The sequence below is a fragment of the Triticum urartu genome, chromosome 7A, assembly GCF_056163025.1.
Source record: "Triticum urartu cultivar PI428250 chromosome 7A, HENAU_Tu73, whole genome shotgun sequence".
In the NCBI taxonomy this organism is placed as follows: Eukaryota; Viridiplantae; Streptophyta; class Magnoliopsida; order Poales; family Poaceae; genus Triticum; species Triticum urartu.
Window position 1 is genome coordinate 235120306 of NC_141879.1, and position 14783 is coordinate 235135088.

At 43.5% G+C, this 14783-nt stretch overlaps 2 protein-coding genes across 2 annotated transcripts; one reads left to right on the plus strand and one right to left on the minus strand.

Moving 5' to 3' along the window:
* The first annotated feature begins 3536 nt into the window (after window positions 1-3536).
* CLC-F (chloride channel F) lies at window positions 3537-9700 on the plus strand. The gene is made up of 9 exons (XM_048690143.2): window positions 3537-4063; window positions 5286-5688; window positions 5976-6170; window positions 7129-7583; window positions 7663-7767; window positions 7868-8101; window positions 8200-8418; window positions 8517-8749; window positions 9409-9700. The coding sequence occupies exons 1-9, from the start codon at window positions 3737-3739 to the stop codon at window positions 9467-9469; spliced, it is 2232 nt and encodes a 743-aa protein (XP_048546100.2). The 5' UTR covers window positions 3537-3736; the 3' UTR covers window positions 9470-9700.
* Window positions 9701-10202: 502 nt separating this feature from the next.
* On the minus strand, window positions 10203-14457 carry LOC125525120 (putative WRKY transcription factor 34). The gene is made up of 6 exons (XM_048690146.2): window positions 14051-14457; window positions 12373-12838; window positions 11972-12139; window positions 11231-11826; window positions 10946-11128; window positions 10203-10777 (listed from the first exon to the last, which is right to left on the minus strand). Exons 2-6 carry the CDS (start codon window positions 12805-12807, stop codon window positions 10273-10275), a joined length of 1887 nt encoding a protein of 628 aa, XP_048546103.2. The 5' UTR covers window positions 12808-12838; window positions 14051-14457; the 3' UTR covers window positions 10203-10272.
* Between the last annotated feature and the right edge of the window lie 326 nt (window positions 14458-14783).

A 14783-nucleotide genomic window follows, 5' to 3' on the forward strand; every position in this document is an offset into this window, starting at 1 on the left:
TATCCCACGCAAGACATACATCAAGTGTTCTCAAATCCATAAAAGTATTCAATCCGATAATAGTGAAACCTCAAAGGTAAAACTCAATTCATCACAAGATATAGAGAGGGAGAAACACCATATGATCCAACTATAGTAACAAAGCTCGTGATACATCAAGATCGTGCCAAATCAAGAACACAAGAGAGAGATCAAACACATAGCTACTGGAACATACCCTCAGCCCCGAGGGTGAACTACTCCCTCCTCGCCATGGAGACCGCCGGGATGATGAAGATGGCCTCCCGTGATGATTTCCCCCTCCGGCAGGGTGCCGGAACGGGCTCCCGATTGGTTTTTCATGGCTACAGAGGCTTGCAGCAGTGGAACTTCCGATCTAGGTTTCTTTTTGGGGGGTTTGGTATTTATGGGAATTTTTGGCGTCGGTCTCATGTCAAGGGGGTGCCCGAGGGGCCCACAAGCTCGAGAGGCGTGCCCTAGGGGGGTGGGCGCCCCCCAGGCTTGTGGCCTCCTCGGTCACTTCCTGGCCCAGCTTCGGTGCTTCCGGGGTCTCTTTTGGTCGATAAAAAATCACCGTAATTTTTCAGCCCATTCCAAGAACTTTTGTTTCTGCACAAAAAATGACACCACGGTAGTTCTGCTGAAAACAACATTAGTCCGGGTTAGTTATAATAAAATCATACCAAAACCATATAAAATTGTTGTAAACATGGTATGAATACTTAAATTATAGATACGTTGAAGACGTATCACGCCGCTAGCCACCCCCAACAATCTCTGTCACTGTCGGCCGCCTCCGAACAACTCTGGACCAGCACTATTGCGGTAGACTTGCCGCTGCCACTTGAGCCAACAAAAGCAATTGTTTGGCCAACAGGAATATGGAGGCAAAAATCTTTGAGGACTATCATAATAGGCCCGAACGGGTACACAACGAACTGATTCAAACTGAATCTCTCCACAAACTTAATCCAAAACATGCCCCTTTGGGTCATCACCATTGATCTTGGACACACGGTTTATCTATTCTAGAATTCTTGTGGCAGCAACGGAGGCCTTGATGAAATGTTTCAGCTCTCGGAGTGCCATTCCAAGGGATCTGTAACATTTCTATTTCTATGATGCAGTGCTTCTACGATTTTGCGTCGACCTCATGTACCCAACGAGTCAGTGAGGCCAAAAATTTCTGATGAAATGGGCCACCCCATGACCTCACATACTGACCATGGGGCCCAGGGCAAGGTCCGGGTCAGCCCATTCCCATCTTGAATATTGTAGTGACATTTTTCCTTTTCTGGAAAAGTGGCTAAAGCCCTCAACCTCTCCATCATTGTACGTGAAAAAATTGATGTCGCTAGATTCATACTATATTGAAAAATATTTTCTTGTCGTTATGTAATGTTTCACACACAAAAGCGCATAAAATATAGTGCGACTATTCTGCACCCAAGCTCAGATGAGCCCAGATGTGAACAGTAAAATCATTTTAAATAACAAAAAAGTGATTTTTTATGGTGCAAGATGCTCAAGTGCGTGGTGCCTGTGCGAAATTTGGGGAAGTTTGAACATTGGAGGAGCGCGTGGAAAAAAAGGTAAATTTTGGGTATGTGAGAAACTTTTGAAAACAACACTATTTGCATCCGATGTTGTCTTTGGTACCACGAGCTTCTCGAATGTCCAAACACCCTGAAATTTTGCATGGACATCACGCATCTAAGCATATTGGATGACAAAAAATGATTTTTTTTCTGCATTTTTTGGATGGAAAATGCTTGGTATCATCCAGCGGATCGCTGCGCGCGTTGACCGCCTCTATAGCCATCAAATAAACTTTTAATCGTGCGGCACACATCAACTTTTATTATATGCATGAGCTTTGCAACATGGCTTTTGTTGTGAAGGCTACTTCCGCAACACGGACCGTGTTCCAAACCTAATCCATCAATTGTGCGGCATGTGTCCAAATAGGACCCACAACCAGTCACCCATGCTTATGTTCTTATCAAAAAGGAAAAAAGTACATCCACATATTTTCTCCCGAACCTCATCTCCTACCTTCAGGTCTCTTCCATGGATGTACATCTCCAAGCACACACCCAAATCCTCTGCTGTGCATGAGAAGAGAGAGCACCCATGGCCAAGTCTAGCTGTTGCGAAATTACTGCAAGCTTGGGGAGAGGGGCGAAGCTGCCGCCGCTTACCGCGCCCTTGCTCGCCGCCCCATCCCCGCGTAGCGGACCTACCCAACTACCGCACATCGTTCATCGTGGCCTCGTCGCCACCAATGGTGGTGCCGCGAGACGAGTTTCTGCAACAACAACATTGTTGCAAATGGCGGCAACAAACGACCATTGATTGCAATCAGATTTCTTTATTTTTGCAACAAGCTTCTTGCTTCAGATGGGTAATTAAAAAGTTTTTTTTTCCGCAACAGAGGTATTGTCTCTGAAACATAGACCTTGTTTCTAGGGATGGCAGTTTTGCCCATGGGTATGGGTACCCGCGGGTACCCTACCCGAAAACAATGAGTATGGGCAAGACTTGAAGAGATTTTCTACCCACGGGTAATGGGTACCCATACCCGCAAAATATATGGATAGGGATTGGTAAGAAATTGTGTCCATGGGGAATCCAATGGATACACAGAAACAATTAATAAATGAAAATAACTCCTATAACATATGGGGTTAACATCCAACTCATATGATCCAACCCTAAATCTCGTATTCCTTAAACAAGTCATAACTCATAGACTCATAATCACCTGCTCGCCACTCCTCATACGTCCTATGTGACTCCTCAAAAAGATGAAATATCGACTCTTCGCTACCGGACTCTTGTCGAACACTCGATCCAGTGATCCCCAATTCCCACCACCGCCTTCCACTACGTCGGCCTTCCATCAACCGCTGCTCAACCCTCCTGATGCCTCCAAGAGGCCACCCACTGGAGGAGGCCACATACGTGCTATACTACTCTACCATGATCACTTGAATTTTGAACTCATTTCTCTATCTCTTAAGAATTTGAATGCTATATATTGTACCCAATGAATACCCATCGGGTATAGGATACCCGATGGGTATGGGCATGGGTGTCAGTTTATATCCATCGATATTGAAATGGGTGGGTATAAAAAGTTTCTATGTGTATGGGTTCGGGTAGAAGGAGGTTGCACCCGCCCATACTCTATCAATTGCCATCCCTACTTGTTTCAAAGAAAAAATGGTTCGGTAAGAGAGCAACAAGGCTCGTGTTGCAAAGCGCCAAGTGCAACACAGGCCTTGTTGCACGGGAAGAAGATTGAATGGTTGTTGAGCTCGTGATCCTACGGCTACCGAGGCGACAGATGTTTTCTAAACATCACCCGGTCGACGCGTAGCAGACCCCTCTTACTATGCGTCGGATGTAAATGAGTATGGGCTCGGAATTGAATTATATCGGCAAAAAATAGAGTATTTGCTGGTAAAAATCTTTCGCTAATGAAATAGAACACGCCATGTATTTTGGAAATAGAGCCTTTGACGAGGGGTAACCTGGAAAACAAGCACGCGCACTTCCCTTTCCTCCCTCCTAACGTCCGCCCACACCTCTCCCTCTGCCCGCCTCGCCATCGCTCAACCGCCGACGAGATCGCCCGAGACAAATCCCCCAGATCCGCCGCGGGCCAGCGAGCCCGGGAACCTAGTTTTGATGCAATTGCGCTAAGCTCGCGCTCCTGCCCTGCCCGCGCGCCATGGCGCACAGCGACCTCGAGCCGCTGCGTTCCGGCGCCGCCGCGCTGCCGTCCTCCTCCGACCCCGACTCGCCGACGACCCCGCGAAGGAACCGCGTGCGCGAGCTGCTGCGGAACCTGGACCGCCGGCTCTCGAGCAGGGGGCGCCATAACCACGTCGACAGCGGCCCGGCGTCCCCTACGGCGGCGGGGGAGGCGGGGGCGCCCAGGAGGGAGGAGGAGAGTGACGAGCTCGGGGACGGCGCGCCGCCCGAGTGGGCGCTGCTGCTCGTCGGGTGCCTCCTCGGGCTCGCTACCGGCATCTGCGTCGCCGCGTTTAACCGCGGGGTAAGTAAGAGATCTGCGTGGAGGAAAAATGCGTTATTTATCAGTTCTTTCAAACGGTTTCTTTTGGGGAAAATAGTATTCTGCCGAGATCTCTATGCCTGGCAAGTACAGGGTCTATGAGATTTACTTTTATCTTTCTAAGGTGACTGTTTTTGTTAGTCTGTTGCCATGAGATAGATGTTTTGGGGATTTCCAGACACTCTGGACTATGAATGAGGGTATACATTTACATGCATTGTAGTACTCCCTCTGTAAACTAATATAAGATCTTTTAGATCACTACTACTAGTGATCTAAAAGATGCTCCCTCCGTTCCTAAATATTTGTCTTTCTAGAGATTTCAACAAGTGACTACATATGAAGCAAAATGAGTGAATCTACACTCTAAAATATGTCTATATGCATCGGTATGTGGTAGTCCATTTGAAATCTCTAAAAAGACAAATATTTAGGAACGGAGGAGTATTATATTAGTTTACAGTGGGAGTAGTTCTGTAGCACACTTCTGTATGAGGCAACACAGAGATGTGGAAGAAACTTATTGTCTCATTTGTGGTGAAGATGATTGTAAATGTGAACATGTGTTGTTTGGTTATCTTCACATGGAATATGATGCTACAGAGAATTGCTGATAGCCGGTCCAGTTATGGTCTCTGCTAGTTAAGAGCATTCGTGTTAGTGTATGTCTTGTGATGGTATGGGGGTGAGCAAGGCCAAGGAGTTTTATGTGCAGTATGTTAACCTGATGATGATTTGCCGGTTTGATGAGGTTTTGTGTTATTTAATGTCTTCTTGCTGCTGATTCCGGTTTGATGAGGTTTTGTTCTGATTGTGTGCTTTGGAGAGCTTTGAGTGGGGGTTGTGGTACATTGGGAGTAGTATTTTGGTGTTATTTCAGGTCTCAGATAGAGACTAAGGCCATCTCTGTGTTAAGACACTTCTATGTTCTTGCATTGTAATTGTTTGAGTCATGTGGAGCTACTACTAATTATTTTTTACTACAGGGTGAGATCCAAATCCTTGTGTAGTTGCATGTTTGGTGTCTGTCTGTGTTTTTAACTTATTAAGTCTTTAGATCTAATGGGAAAGACCTTGCTTAGGAAGATCATAGTCATTAAGCAGGAGCTATTCAATCAGATTTAGTTTATTGTTTGAACTAAAAGGTTCTTTTGTAGTCTTTCCTGTTCAGCTGTTTGAAAAACACTTGCCTTGCCCTTTTCAGGTGCATGTCATACATGAATGGGCATGGGCAGGCACACCCACCGAGGGCGCTGCTTGGCTTCGCCTGCAGAGGCTTGCTGATACTTGGCATAGGATATTGTTAATTCCAGTGACTGGTGGAGTTGTTGTTGGTATGATGCATGGATTGCTGGAGATATTTGAGCAGATAAGGCTATCGATGTCATCTCAAAGGGAAGGTATCGATTTCATGAGTGCGATTTTTCCTGCAATCAAGGCCATCCAAGCTGCAATTACTTTAGGGACGGGATGTTCATTGGGTCCTGAAGGGCCTAGTGTTGATATTGGCAAGTCTTGTGCAATTGGGTGCGCTGAAATGATGGAGAACAACAGGGAACGAAGGATTGCTCTTATTGCAGCTGGATCAGCTGCTGGAATTGCTTCAGGTATACCTAAGTAACTATATCTGTTCAAATGTTCACATGCATAAGATAGAACTAAATAACAACGAAATCCTGCTAAGATGCTAGGCAGAAGTTAAAGAAGAAAGGACGATGCAATAATTAGACAAGCAAGAAGGACAACAAATCATATTTAGGAACATTATAGATCTTTGCGGGAGTGAAGAGCAGATTCATATTCTTTTATGTTACCAGCTCCTTAGTCCCATACTCATGTTGTTGAGTTTCTTTCCTATATTCCTCCCCTGACACTTGTGTTACTATATGTTCAGGTTTTAATGCTGCAGTTGCTGGATGTTTTTTTGCTATCGAAACAGTACTGAGGCCACTCCGAGCAGAGAACTCACCACCCTTTACAACTGCTATGATTATTTTGGCATCAGTTATATCATCAACTGTGTCCAATGTTTTGTTAGGGGAGAAGGCAGCTTTTATTGTCCCGACGTATGAACTAAAATCTGCCGCTGGTATTTTATCTTATTCCGATCAAATTTGGTATTACAGAAAGGTAGTTTTTGTTTAATTAGTAGATATGTATTATGTGCTCTACTGTAGTAGGAAAATTAGGGTGTCATCTTGCACCTGCTTCTTTTTCTTGAACACCCATAAAACGTGTGTTGTATCTTGCACCTGGTTTCTAGTTTTTATCTTTTGTTTTGTTTTTGCAAGAAATCAGTCTATTTGCTGCACTATGCATAAAAATGATGTTTTTGCTAGTTTTAGTAATTTTAATAGGGTAAATATCTATTTCCAACCCTGTTTTCCAAATAGTAAGTCATTATAGCCCATTTTGCTTGCAAATATGACACCTTATTTTTTTTGTTCTAGGCAAATTTATCATGAGAAAATTACCTTAGTATCAAGCAAACAAGTAAAAATTAGAAAAAATGCAATATGATGAAACATGTGGGGCTCGGGCCCACGTCGTAGTAACATGGTGGATAATATTTTCCAACTTGCCAATCTTTTGTCTGACACTCTGACCAGTTGACTATGTACTTTCTTTTTAGTACTCCAGCATTTTTGGCTACAATATCCCATCTTAGCATTCATCTTCCCCTTTTGAAACAAAGAAATTTAAATAACGGTATGATGTGTTAGTTATTAACTGATGAATTTATAATGCTTAATTCCTGGTATAAAATCCCAGAACTGTAGGTGGCTTGTGCAGGAGAGAAAACAATAGTTATAGCACCTTCTGTAGTCTCCTCGGTCTACCAGCTATGCAATTATAATGCACAGCTAGCAGCATGATCCATTCCTTGTAAATTTACATTCGGTTTTAGCACTTGTTGCTGCGATTCTTTTTCATCTGGCAGTTAGACATTTATTAATTCCCAATTCTGATGTTTCACAATGTGTATTTATTATTGTTTAAAATTTCAGTTGTCTAAGTATGCAACTGACTAAAGTTATATTGTGCAGAGCTTCCACTCTATCTTATTCTAGGCATGCTTTGTGGGGTAGTGAGTGTGGTATTCAGGCAGCTGGTTGTTTGGTTCACAAAGACTTTCGACTTGATAAGGAAAAAATTTGGTCTCCCTGCTGTAGTATGTCCGGCTTTAGGTGGTCTTGGAGCAGGTTTAATAGCTCTAAGATACCCTGGAATACTGTATTGGGGTTTCACCAATGTAGATGAAATTCTACATACCGGAAAAAGTGCTTCAGCTCCTGGAATTTGGCTATTAGCTCAGTTGGCTGCTGCAAAAGTTGTTGCGACTGCACTATGCAAAGGTTCTGGTCTTGTTGGTGGTCTATATGCCCCAAGCTTGATGATTGGTGCTGCTGTTGGTGCTGTTTTTGGGGGCTCAGCGGCAGAATTAATAAACTCTGCCATTCCGGGTAACACTGCTGTTGCACACCCTCAAGCTTATGCACTTGTAAGTTTTGTTTTTGAGCTAGGCGGGTAGTTTAAAGTTTGATATGGCCAAAAGTAATACTACTTTCTACTTAATTCAGGTGGGAATGGCTGCTACCCTAGCCTCAGTTTGTTCAGTTCCATTGACATCTGTACTGCTACTCTTTGAACTGACAAAAGATTACAGAATTCTACTTCCTCTGATGGTAATGTCCATCCGATGCATTTGTTATTTTGCTGTAAAAGCATGTCATTTAACATACTAAATATACCAAGTTTAAGCTTACACTTGTTTTCGATTAACAGGGAGCTGTTGGTTTAGCAATATGGGTCCCATCGGTTGTAAGTCACTCCAGCAACAAAGAGATGTTTGAGGCTACATCTCCTCGCCATGGTTATGCGTCACTATTACCCCCTGCTGATAGGAGTGAGACAGATGGGAGACGACCAGATGGAGATGATGTTGAACTAGCAATTCTAGAAGATGATCTATATCACTATGGTAGTAACAGTGAGGAGATGCTTCTCGATGAGTTGAAGGTCTAACAGTTCATGTTCCAGTTTTTCTTTTTTTCATTTGATTAAATATGCTAAACTGTGCTGGCTATTTTAAACCTTTCTAACAAGAACTCTTCCAGGTATCTCGAGCAATGTCAAAGCATTTTATCAAGGTTACATCTACAGCCACTATCAAGGAGGCAACACTGCTTATGCATGATAAGCAGCAAGGTTGTGTTCTTGTTGTAGACAATGAAGATTTTCTTGAAGGGATTGTTACAGTTGGTGACATTCGTCGCAGAGGATTTGAATCAAGTGAAGATGCTAATGGTACTGGGGAAAATTCATCTGATCTGGATGTATGTAACCTCACAAATCTATGGTCTACAGTTAAACTTACCATCTGATTGTCATTTTCTGTAAAACAACACACATATTAATCGAAGGGTCTTTTCAGGTGAATTCTGCTCTTGTTACAACGTGCCTCACACGAGGGTTTCAGTACCATGGCAATGAAAGAGGGCTGGTGACCTGCTTTCCCGACACAGATCTGAGCACGGCTAAGGTGCTCATGGAAGTCAAAGGTATCAAGCAACTTCCAGTGGTCAAAAGGGGGGCTGGTCGTAGGAATGATGGGCGGCGTAAAGTTCTCGGGCTTCTTCATTACGAGTCAATAGGGCGATGCTTAAGGTGATCCTTGTTAAGACATACTTTTTATTCAATTAGGTGGACTATTTCTGTGACAACGATAATTCTGTGCTAGATAAAGCAGCCAAGCGCCAACCACTTCCAGGATTCCAGATAAATCTATTGACCCTGGTGTAACTTTGAATTTTGAACTGACAAACTCTTACATGGCGATTGTTTTTCTTTTAGACTCTTAATCAAAACTACTTTGCTTGGACAAGGAAAGAATGCACTGTACCCACTTATATCCTCTCACTGTCTAACAAACAACATCTAAAAGCACAACCGACCTAATTTTCCTACCAAGATACCGGAATAGTTATAGTCAATGCAGTTATCGTATTTTGGCTTCCTGCTTGGGGTGCACATATCACAGTGCACAAAGCTTCTTCTGAACAAACTAGTATTTGGCCCGTGGCCATTCGTTAAATTGCATTGATAGACATTAGACAGATAGCAATTAACTTGTTGACAGCCATATCTTAATATAATGGCGGTTATTTTTCTGGTAACTGAAGCAGAGGTGGACTGTGAGTCTGTAGATACATTGATTGAAACTGAGTCCTTGCAAGGGGGAGAGGACTGGTCTACGAGAACTCTTGTACTTTCTTCCTGCCATACGAAAGCACTCTGACACGAATGTTTGAACAATGCTTGTGCAGGGAGGAGCTGGAGCGGTGGAAGGCGATTTATCAGAGAGAATTCCCAGCAGCCAGCAGTTAGCTGGCAGTGTGCATGGAGGCACCGAACATGCAGAGCTGCAGTTTTGGTTGTAATTTTTAGTGAAGAAAATACCAAATACATAAATCGACGTTTCAACAAACTAGGGAGTTAGGGTTAACTTGAACACCTCAGTTAAAAGAGTCCTTCACCAAATGTAAAGTGTTTTGGAGCTTGCCAGGATACACATTTCGTATGGATTACAGATTATAAGAGGTGATGGTGTGGTTTTCAGCTTTGATGTTTCTGGGTTCTGACATGATAATATAGTGGGAACATATTGCTTGGCCTTTTGCAACTCAATCCAAAAACAAATGTAAGTTGGTTATTGTGGAAATTGTTAGTACTTCGTGTCGTATCTTTATGTTGCGCAATGATGATTTGCTGTAAATAGGTGTGCTGTTGCGCCATAATAAAATGTGTAAACCAGAATAACTCAGGATCTGAACTGCAGTGAGTTAAAACTGTCAGATTAGGTAAATCAAAAACATGTAAAGTTTTACAGGATCTGACTATAGTTGATTCAATGTTCGCTTGAAACCTGAATATTTCAGCAACGAAGGTAATGCCCTCCCCCAGAAACCATATGTTAACTTTGGTTAGCTACCTCAGATCTTAATCCATTTTTCCTGCTTAAAATCATTTGAATTCTCTGTGTTCCCTTTTTCTGTAAGACGAGTCCTCTGTAACCATGAAGTGAAACTGAAAAAAGGTGACATGGAAGAACAAGGGTACATCACCAAAATTGTTTTCACATACAAAAGCATAAGATAATGCATGTCTTATCTTACAAGAGACCTGAATATTTACATGTTAGGACCCTGAGACAACCTGCTCATCAGCTGCTGGTAAGCTGCCGGACCAGTTCCACTCTGGTCTGCTGGCCGTGCTGCCGGATTCCCCTTCACCTCCCTTGCCTGCAGCACAAGCCTTGGGTTCCCCTGCATAGCCGATGGATGGCCAGCCATCATCTGCGCCGGCACCGGAACAAGCGCCAGGCCGCGGGGCAGCATTCCAAAGGGGAAGCCGCCTGCTACACCGAGCTGCGCAAGTGAGCCATAAGCAGCAGCGCCACTGTACTGAGGGATGATACCTCCTTGTGCTGGTCCTGACCTCCAGTGGAGGCCATTAGCTTGTGGCAGTGGCGCAACATCACCATGACCTGAGCTTGGGTAGCCATTGTTTCTGTCAGCTGGAACCTCATGGGTGTGCTTGCCCTCGTACGTTGTGATGACCGATTTCAGGTCATTCGACGCCCTCTCGACGTGCTTGCGCACCGGGCAGCTCGGGTGCGTGCATTTGTAGTAGCTCCTGCACACATACGGAGCAAAAGGGTGGGTGTTTCTTCTTCGGGGCCAAGTGTTTCTGAAGCTAACAATCTATTTCGTCAGTCCCAAAATTCTTGTCTTAGATTTGTCTAGATACGGAGTACTACTTTGTGTCCTACCAAGGGAATGAAAGAAATCGCAGAGAAGTGACCTTGGATTTGGGTTGCCTTTGACAACTTTCTGCCCGTACTTGCGCCAGCAGTAACCGTCGTCAAGCACGTCGACCTCGCTTGTGGTCTGCACGATGACGCGGGCCTCTCGGACAGCTCTCGACGCCAGAGCCCCTATGTCTATAGTACCGATGGCGGTGGCTGGAGTGACATAATCCATCATCCTGAAATGAGATTCAAAAGAACCGATGATGTAGCTACCAACATCGGTTTATTGGAACTACAGCAGGCTTGTGTTAGGGAATTAGTGAAGAAGTTTAACTAACCTTCTCTTCGACTCAGTCACATCTTGGTCCCTGTCAATGCCCGAAGATACAGTACCATGTGCTTCCCTGTTATTGTCCTCACCGGAGAGTGTCGGCGGCGAGACATCAATAGCTTCTCGGGTAGCTGATCTGTCTGCAAATCCTTCTCTGTTAAGAGAAGCAGACAAGTTTGTCGCAGGAACTTCACCATGTGCATGTTGGAAGTGGTCATCCAAAGCATTCTCTTCGCCATCGGCTTGCAGATCGTTGGAGTGTGAGAAGGGGACGCTTGGCCGTCTGTCGGGGGGCGGTAAAGGGTGATTGTGAGAACCTTTGTAGACTATCTCTGTTATATCGCCATCTTGACAACGCTCCACCTTTTTCTTGACGGGGCAATTTTGGTGACTGCATTTGTAGTAGCTTGTTGGATGTTCACTGTTCTTCACTTGCTTCTTCCCATATTTCCTCCAATTATATCCATCCTCGGCACGGACAATGATCGTTGCTGGAGAATCGTCTCCGTTTCTGTTTGCCTTGCTATCTTCTTGTTCGTTGTCAGGGATACGGTGATTGTTCTCACTTGCTAAGGGCTGGTTGTGATGAGTAACACTGGGACCCTGAACAGTTAAACCTTTTTCAGGTCAATGCATCATTGAAAAGAGGATTTGACTTTGCTTGCAATTTTTGCAAGAACGAGAAAACCGGCGCTGCCAGATAGTGACAGGAAATAGGCGATAAGATAGTAATCTTGGAGAAAATTACCTTGTCAACAAATGAAAAAGTTGGTTTAGACCTCAAAATTTGCTGGAAGGAGATTGTATGATCATCATGTGACAGCTCTTGAGCCTTCTTATGGACCGATGGTATTGTTGTATTAGCATTAGTACGCATCAGAAATGGCAATTTACCGGTCGTAGGAGAAGGTTGTGCCTGCATAAACAATAACCATTTACAAAAGTTTGACACCGTAAACATTATACTGGGAGCATCATATCCAAGAGCAATAATAATCGACAATTCCAAGAAACTGCAGATTGTACAATACAAATAAAAATGGAGCTATCCTAGTCAGAGAATAGTTTGATCATGTACTGATAAAAATGCTCCCCATAGGTGATCATTGCACATAACTGAAATTGATCGAGGCAGGGATAGTAACATACGATTGCGTTGGGAAGAAAAACCGGCGACTCAAGAAGTTCCCTTGGACTCACACCGGGTGGAATTATGATAGGAGACCGAATCGACGCGGAAAAACCAACACGGGAAGTGTCGATCTTGAGTGCACAGAAACCGTTCCTTTCTGCTGGACTGCCACTATCTGGGCTTGATTTCTCATTAGCATCAAACAGGTTTGGTTCAAAATGGAGAGAGGTTTTTGTAACTTGAGAACTTTCTCCCGGGCTCGAACCGACAGAAGCTTTGCTCCTCTCCATTCCATCATGAGGTTTGTTGCTGCCACTGTCACTGGAAACATCGGAGAAGGGACCGGAGCTGAAATCATCGTTGAACAGGCTCAACATGAGTGTTCTTGGGCTGGGTGTGGAGAGCATCCAATCCTCCATCACTGCTCCACGCCTGTTGCTGGCCCCAGCCATTGAGCTAACAACTGTAGGTTAGAGGCTTAGACTGAAACAGGGAAAGAAAAATACATCATTCACAGCTGAGACAAATGAATATTTCTGGTAATGAAGTGAAGAGCAGAAAGAGCAGTTTATGTAGAAACTCCATCATTGCAATCTATGCTAAGATGCTTGGATACATTAAACTACATACATGTGCAAATTCCTACGGGCCCAGTTAAAACACAACATGGAGCTTAAGCCCAGAAGTCCATTTTAAACATTGAACTATTATTCATATTAAATTCCGGACTTTCAAAACCTCCGTTTAAAATGAACAATAGAGCAGTTTTAAAATTCGGTTTCGTGTTTTGGGCATTTAAAAATATGTGCGAAAAAACATGGATGTTGGGGATGCTATGAAATGACAACATACAAAAATTCATCAAACAAGTATGGCTATTATGTCATGTTAAGAAAATGCGTGAGAAATTCATTTCTCTTTTGTGTTTCCTGTATGGAACAGAAATGATCACATTGGACAGTAAAATCAAAAGAAATAAAAAAAATCTGAAACTTTGTGGCATTAATTATGAACAAATGTTTTAGGTGCTTGCAAAGTTTGGTGGCCAAATAACGTCAAATGATCTCCATACAAACGGAATACAAATCTGCTCAAACAGTGCACATACATTTGAGCACAAATATATATTTTTTTGTACAGAGCTCCTCGGATGTCATTTGGCCACCAAATTTTGCAAGCACCTAAAACATTTGGTCATAATCGAAGCTAAAAAGTTTCAGATTTTTCTAATTTGTTTTGCTATGTTTTCGATTGTGGGTGTAGCGTGGGTGCACCTACCTGGGGTATCCAATTTCTTTATGAAATGTTGCAGATTACGAATTCCTAGTAATCCCTACAAATAATTTTGTTTCCACACACTTCTGAAAGGCCGGATGCACAAGACCACTTTTCAGAACTAGCATATGGTGCAGTTTTAGAAGTCCGGGGTTAATATAAACTGTTTCATCGTATTGAGCTCAAGTTGGACCAAGCACATGGTTCAAAATAGACTTGTTTCACAGTTAAAATAAGCAGCAACCTTGCATACATGAGACAGTTGAGTGAATCTCCCCCAGGAAATTAATTACAGGACGAAATGTGGGAATCACACTTGCAACATCATCAATCTAATTCAGAGCAACAAAATAGCTCTCAGAATCTCTAAAATTGATGCCAGCAATCAAAGAGAGAGAGAGAAATAGGCTGATAACTCACCTGAAGTGGGCTTGATTCCTTCTCCTCCCGGCAACCAACAAAACCAAGAAAAGGGACGAGCCTACCAACAGAGGCAGGAATTTTTCTGCAGAAAACAGCGGGAATGGATGGGATCCTTGTGCAGCAAGACGAACAGGACCGAAGTGCGCAGGCTCACTCGCTGGCTGCTGCTCTGTGCCGTGTGTATTATTCTGCAGAAAACAGCGGGAATGGATGGGTTCTTGATTGCTTTTTTTCCAGGGCAGAGAGAGAGAGAGAAAGGAGAAGAGGAAGATGGCGGAGAGAAGTGTGGAGAAGATGTCGCGGGCGGTGATGGGCTCCAAAATTCACGTGCCCAGCGGCGGAGCTGCTGCTGTGTCGTCTTCGCCGCCCAATTTGCCCCCCGTCTTCTGTGGAAACCGAGGGCTCCTTTGATTCGAAGGAGTATAAGATTTTCGAAGGATTAAAATCCTTAGTTTTCTTTCTTCTATATTGGTTCTTCGATTCGTAGAATTAGATCCTACATGAAAATCTAACATCCACTTCACTCGTCTTTTACAATTCTTTTGTTTTTCTTGTGTCATCAAACACTCCTTATTAATCTTATAAAATTCAAATAAACGTGCCACTCAAATCCTATAGTTTTTTTATTTCTGCGTTTTAAAGTTCTAAGAATCAAAGATGTTGCAACTGTTTCTTGCTAGGCGAAACAGTTACCAAAAAAAGGCTTTCGTCCCGCTTTTTATATAAAGCA

Bases quoted from the DNA above. Each gene is read 5' to 3' on its own strand.
- CLC-F (XM_048690143.2), top strand. From the start codon at position 3,737: ATGGCGCACAGCGACCTCGAGCCGCTGCGTTCCGGCGCCGCCGCGCTG. The intron at 6,171-7,128 runs GTATTTTATCTT...TATATTGTGCAG, and splicing joins TGAACTAAAATCTGCCGCTG to AGCTTCCACTCTATCTTATT. The intron at 8,750-9,408 runs GTGATCCTTGTT...ATGCTTGTGCAG, and splicing joins TCAATAGGGCGATGCTTAAG to GGAGGAGCTGGAGCGGTGGA.
- LOC125525120 (XM_048690146.2), bottom strand. From the start codon at position 12,807: ATGGCTGGGGCCAGCAACAGGCGTGGAGCAGTGATGGAGGATTGGATG. The intron at 12,140-12,372 runs GTATGTTACTAT...TTGTTTATGCAG, and splicing joins TTTTTCTTCCCAACGCAATC to GCACAACCTTCTCCTACGAC. The intron at 11,827-11,971 runs GTAATTTTCTCC...TTAACTGTTCAG, and splicing joins CTTTTTCATTTGTTGACAAG to GGTCCCAGTGTTACTCATCA.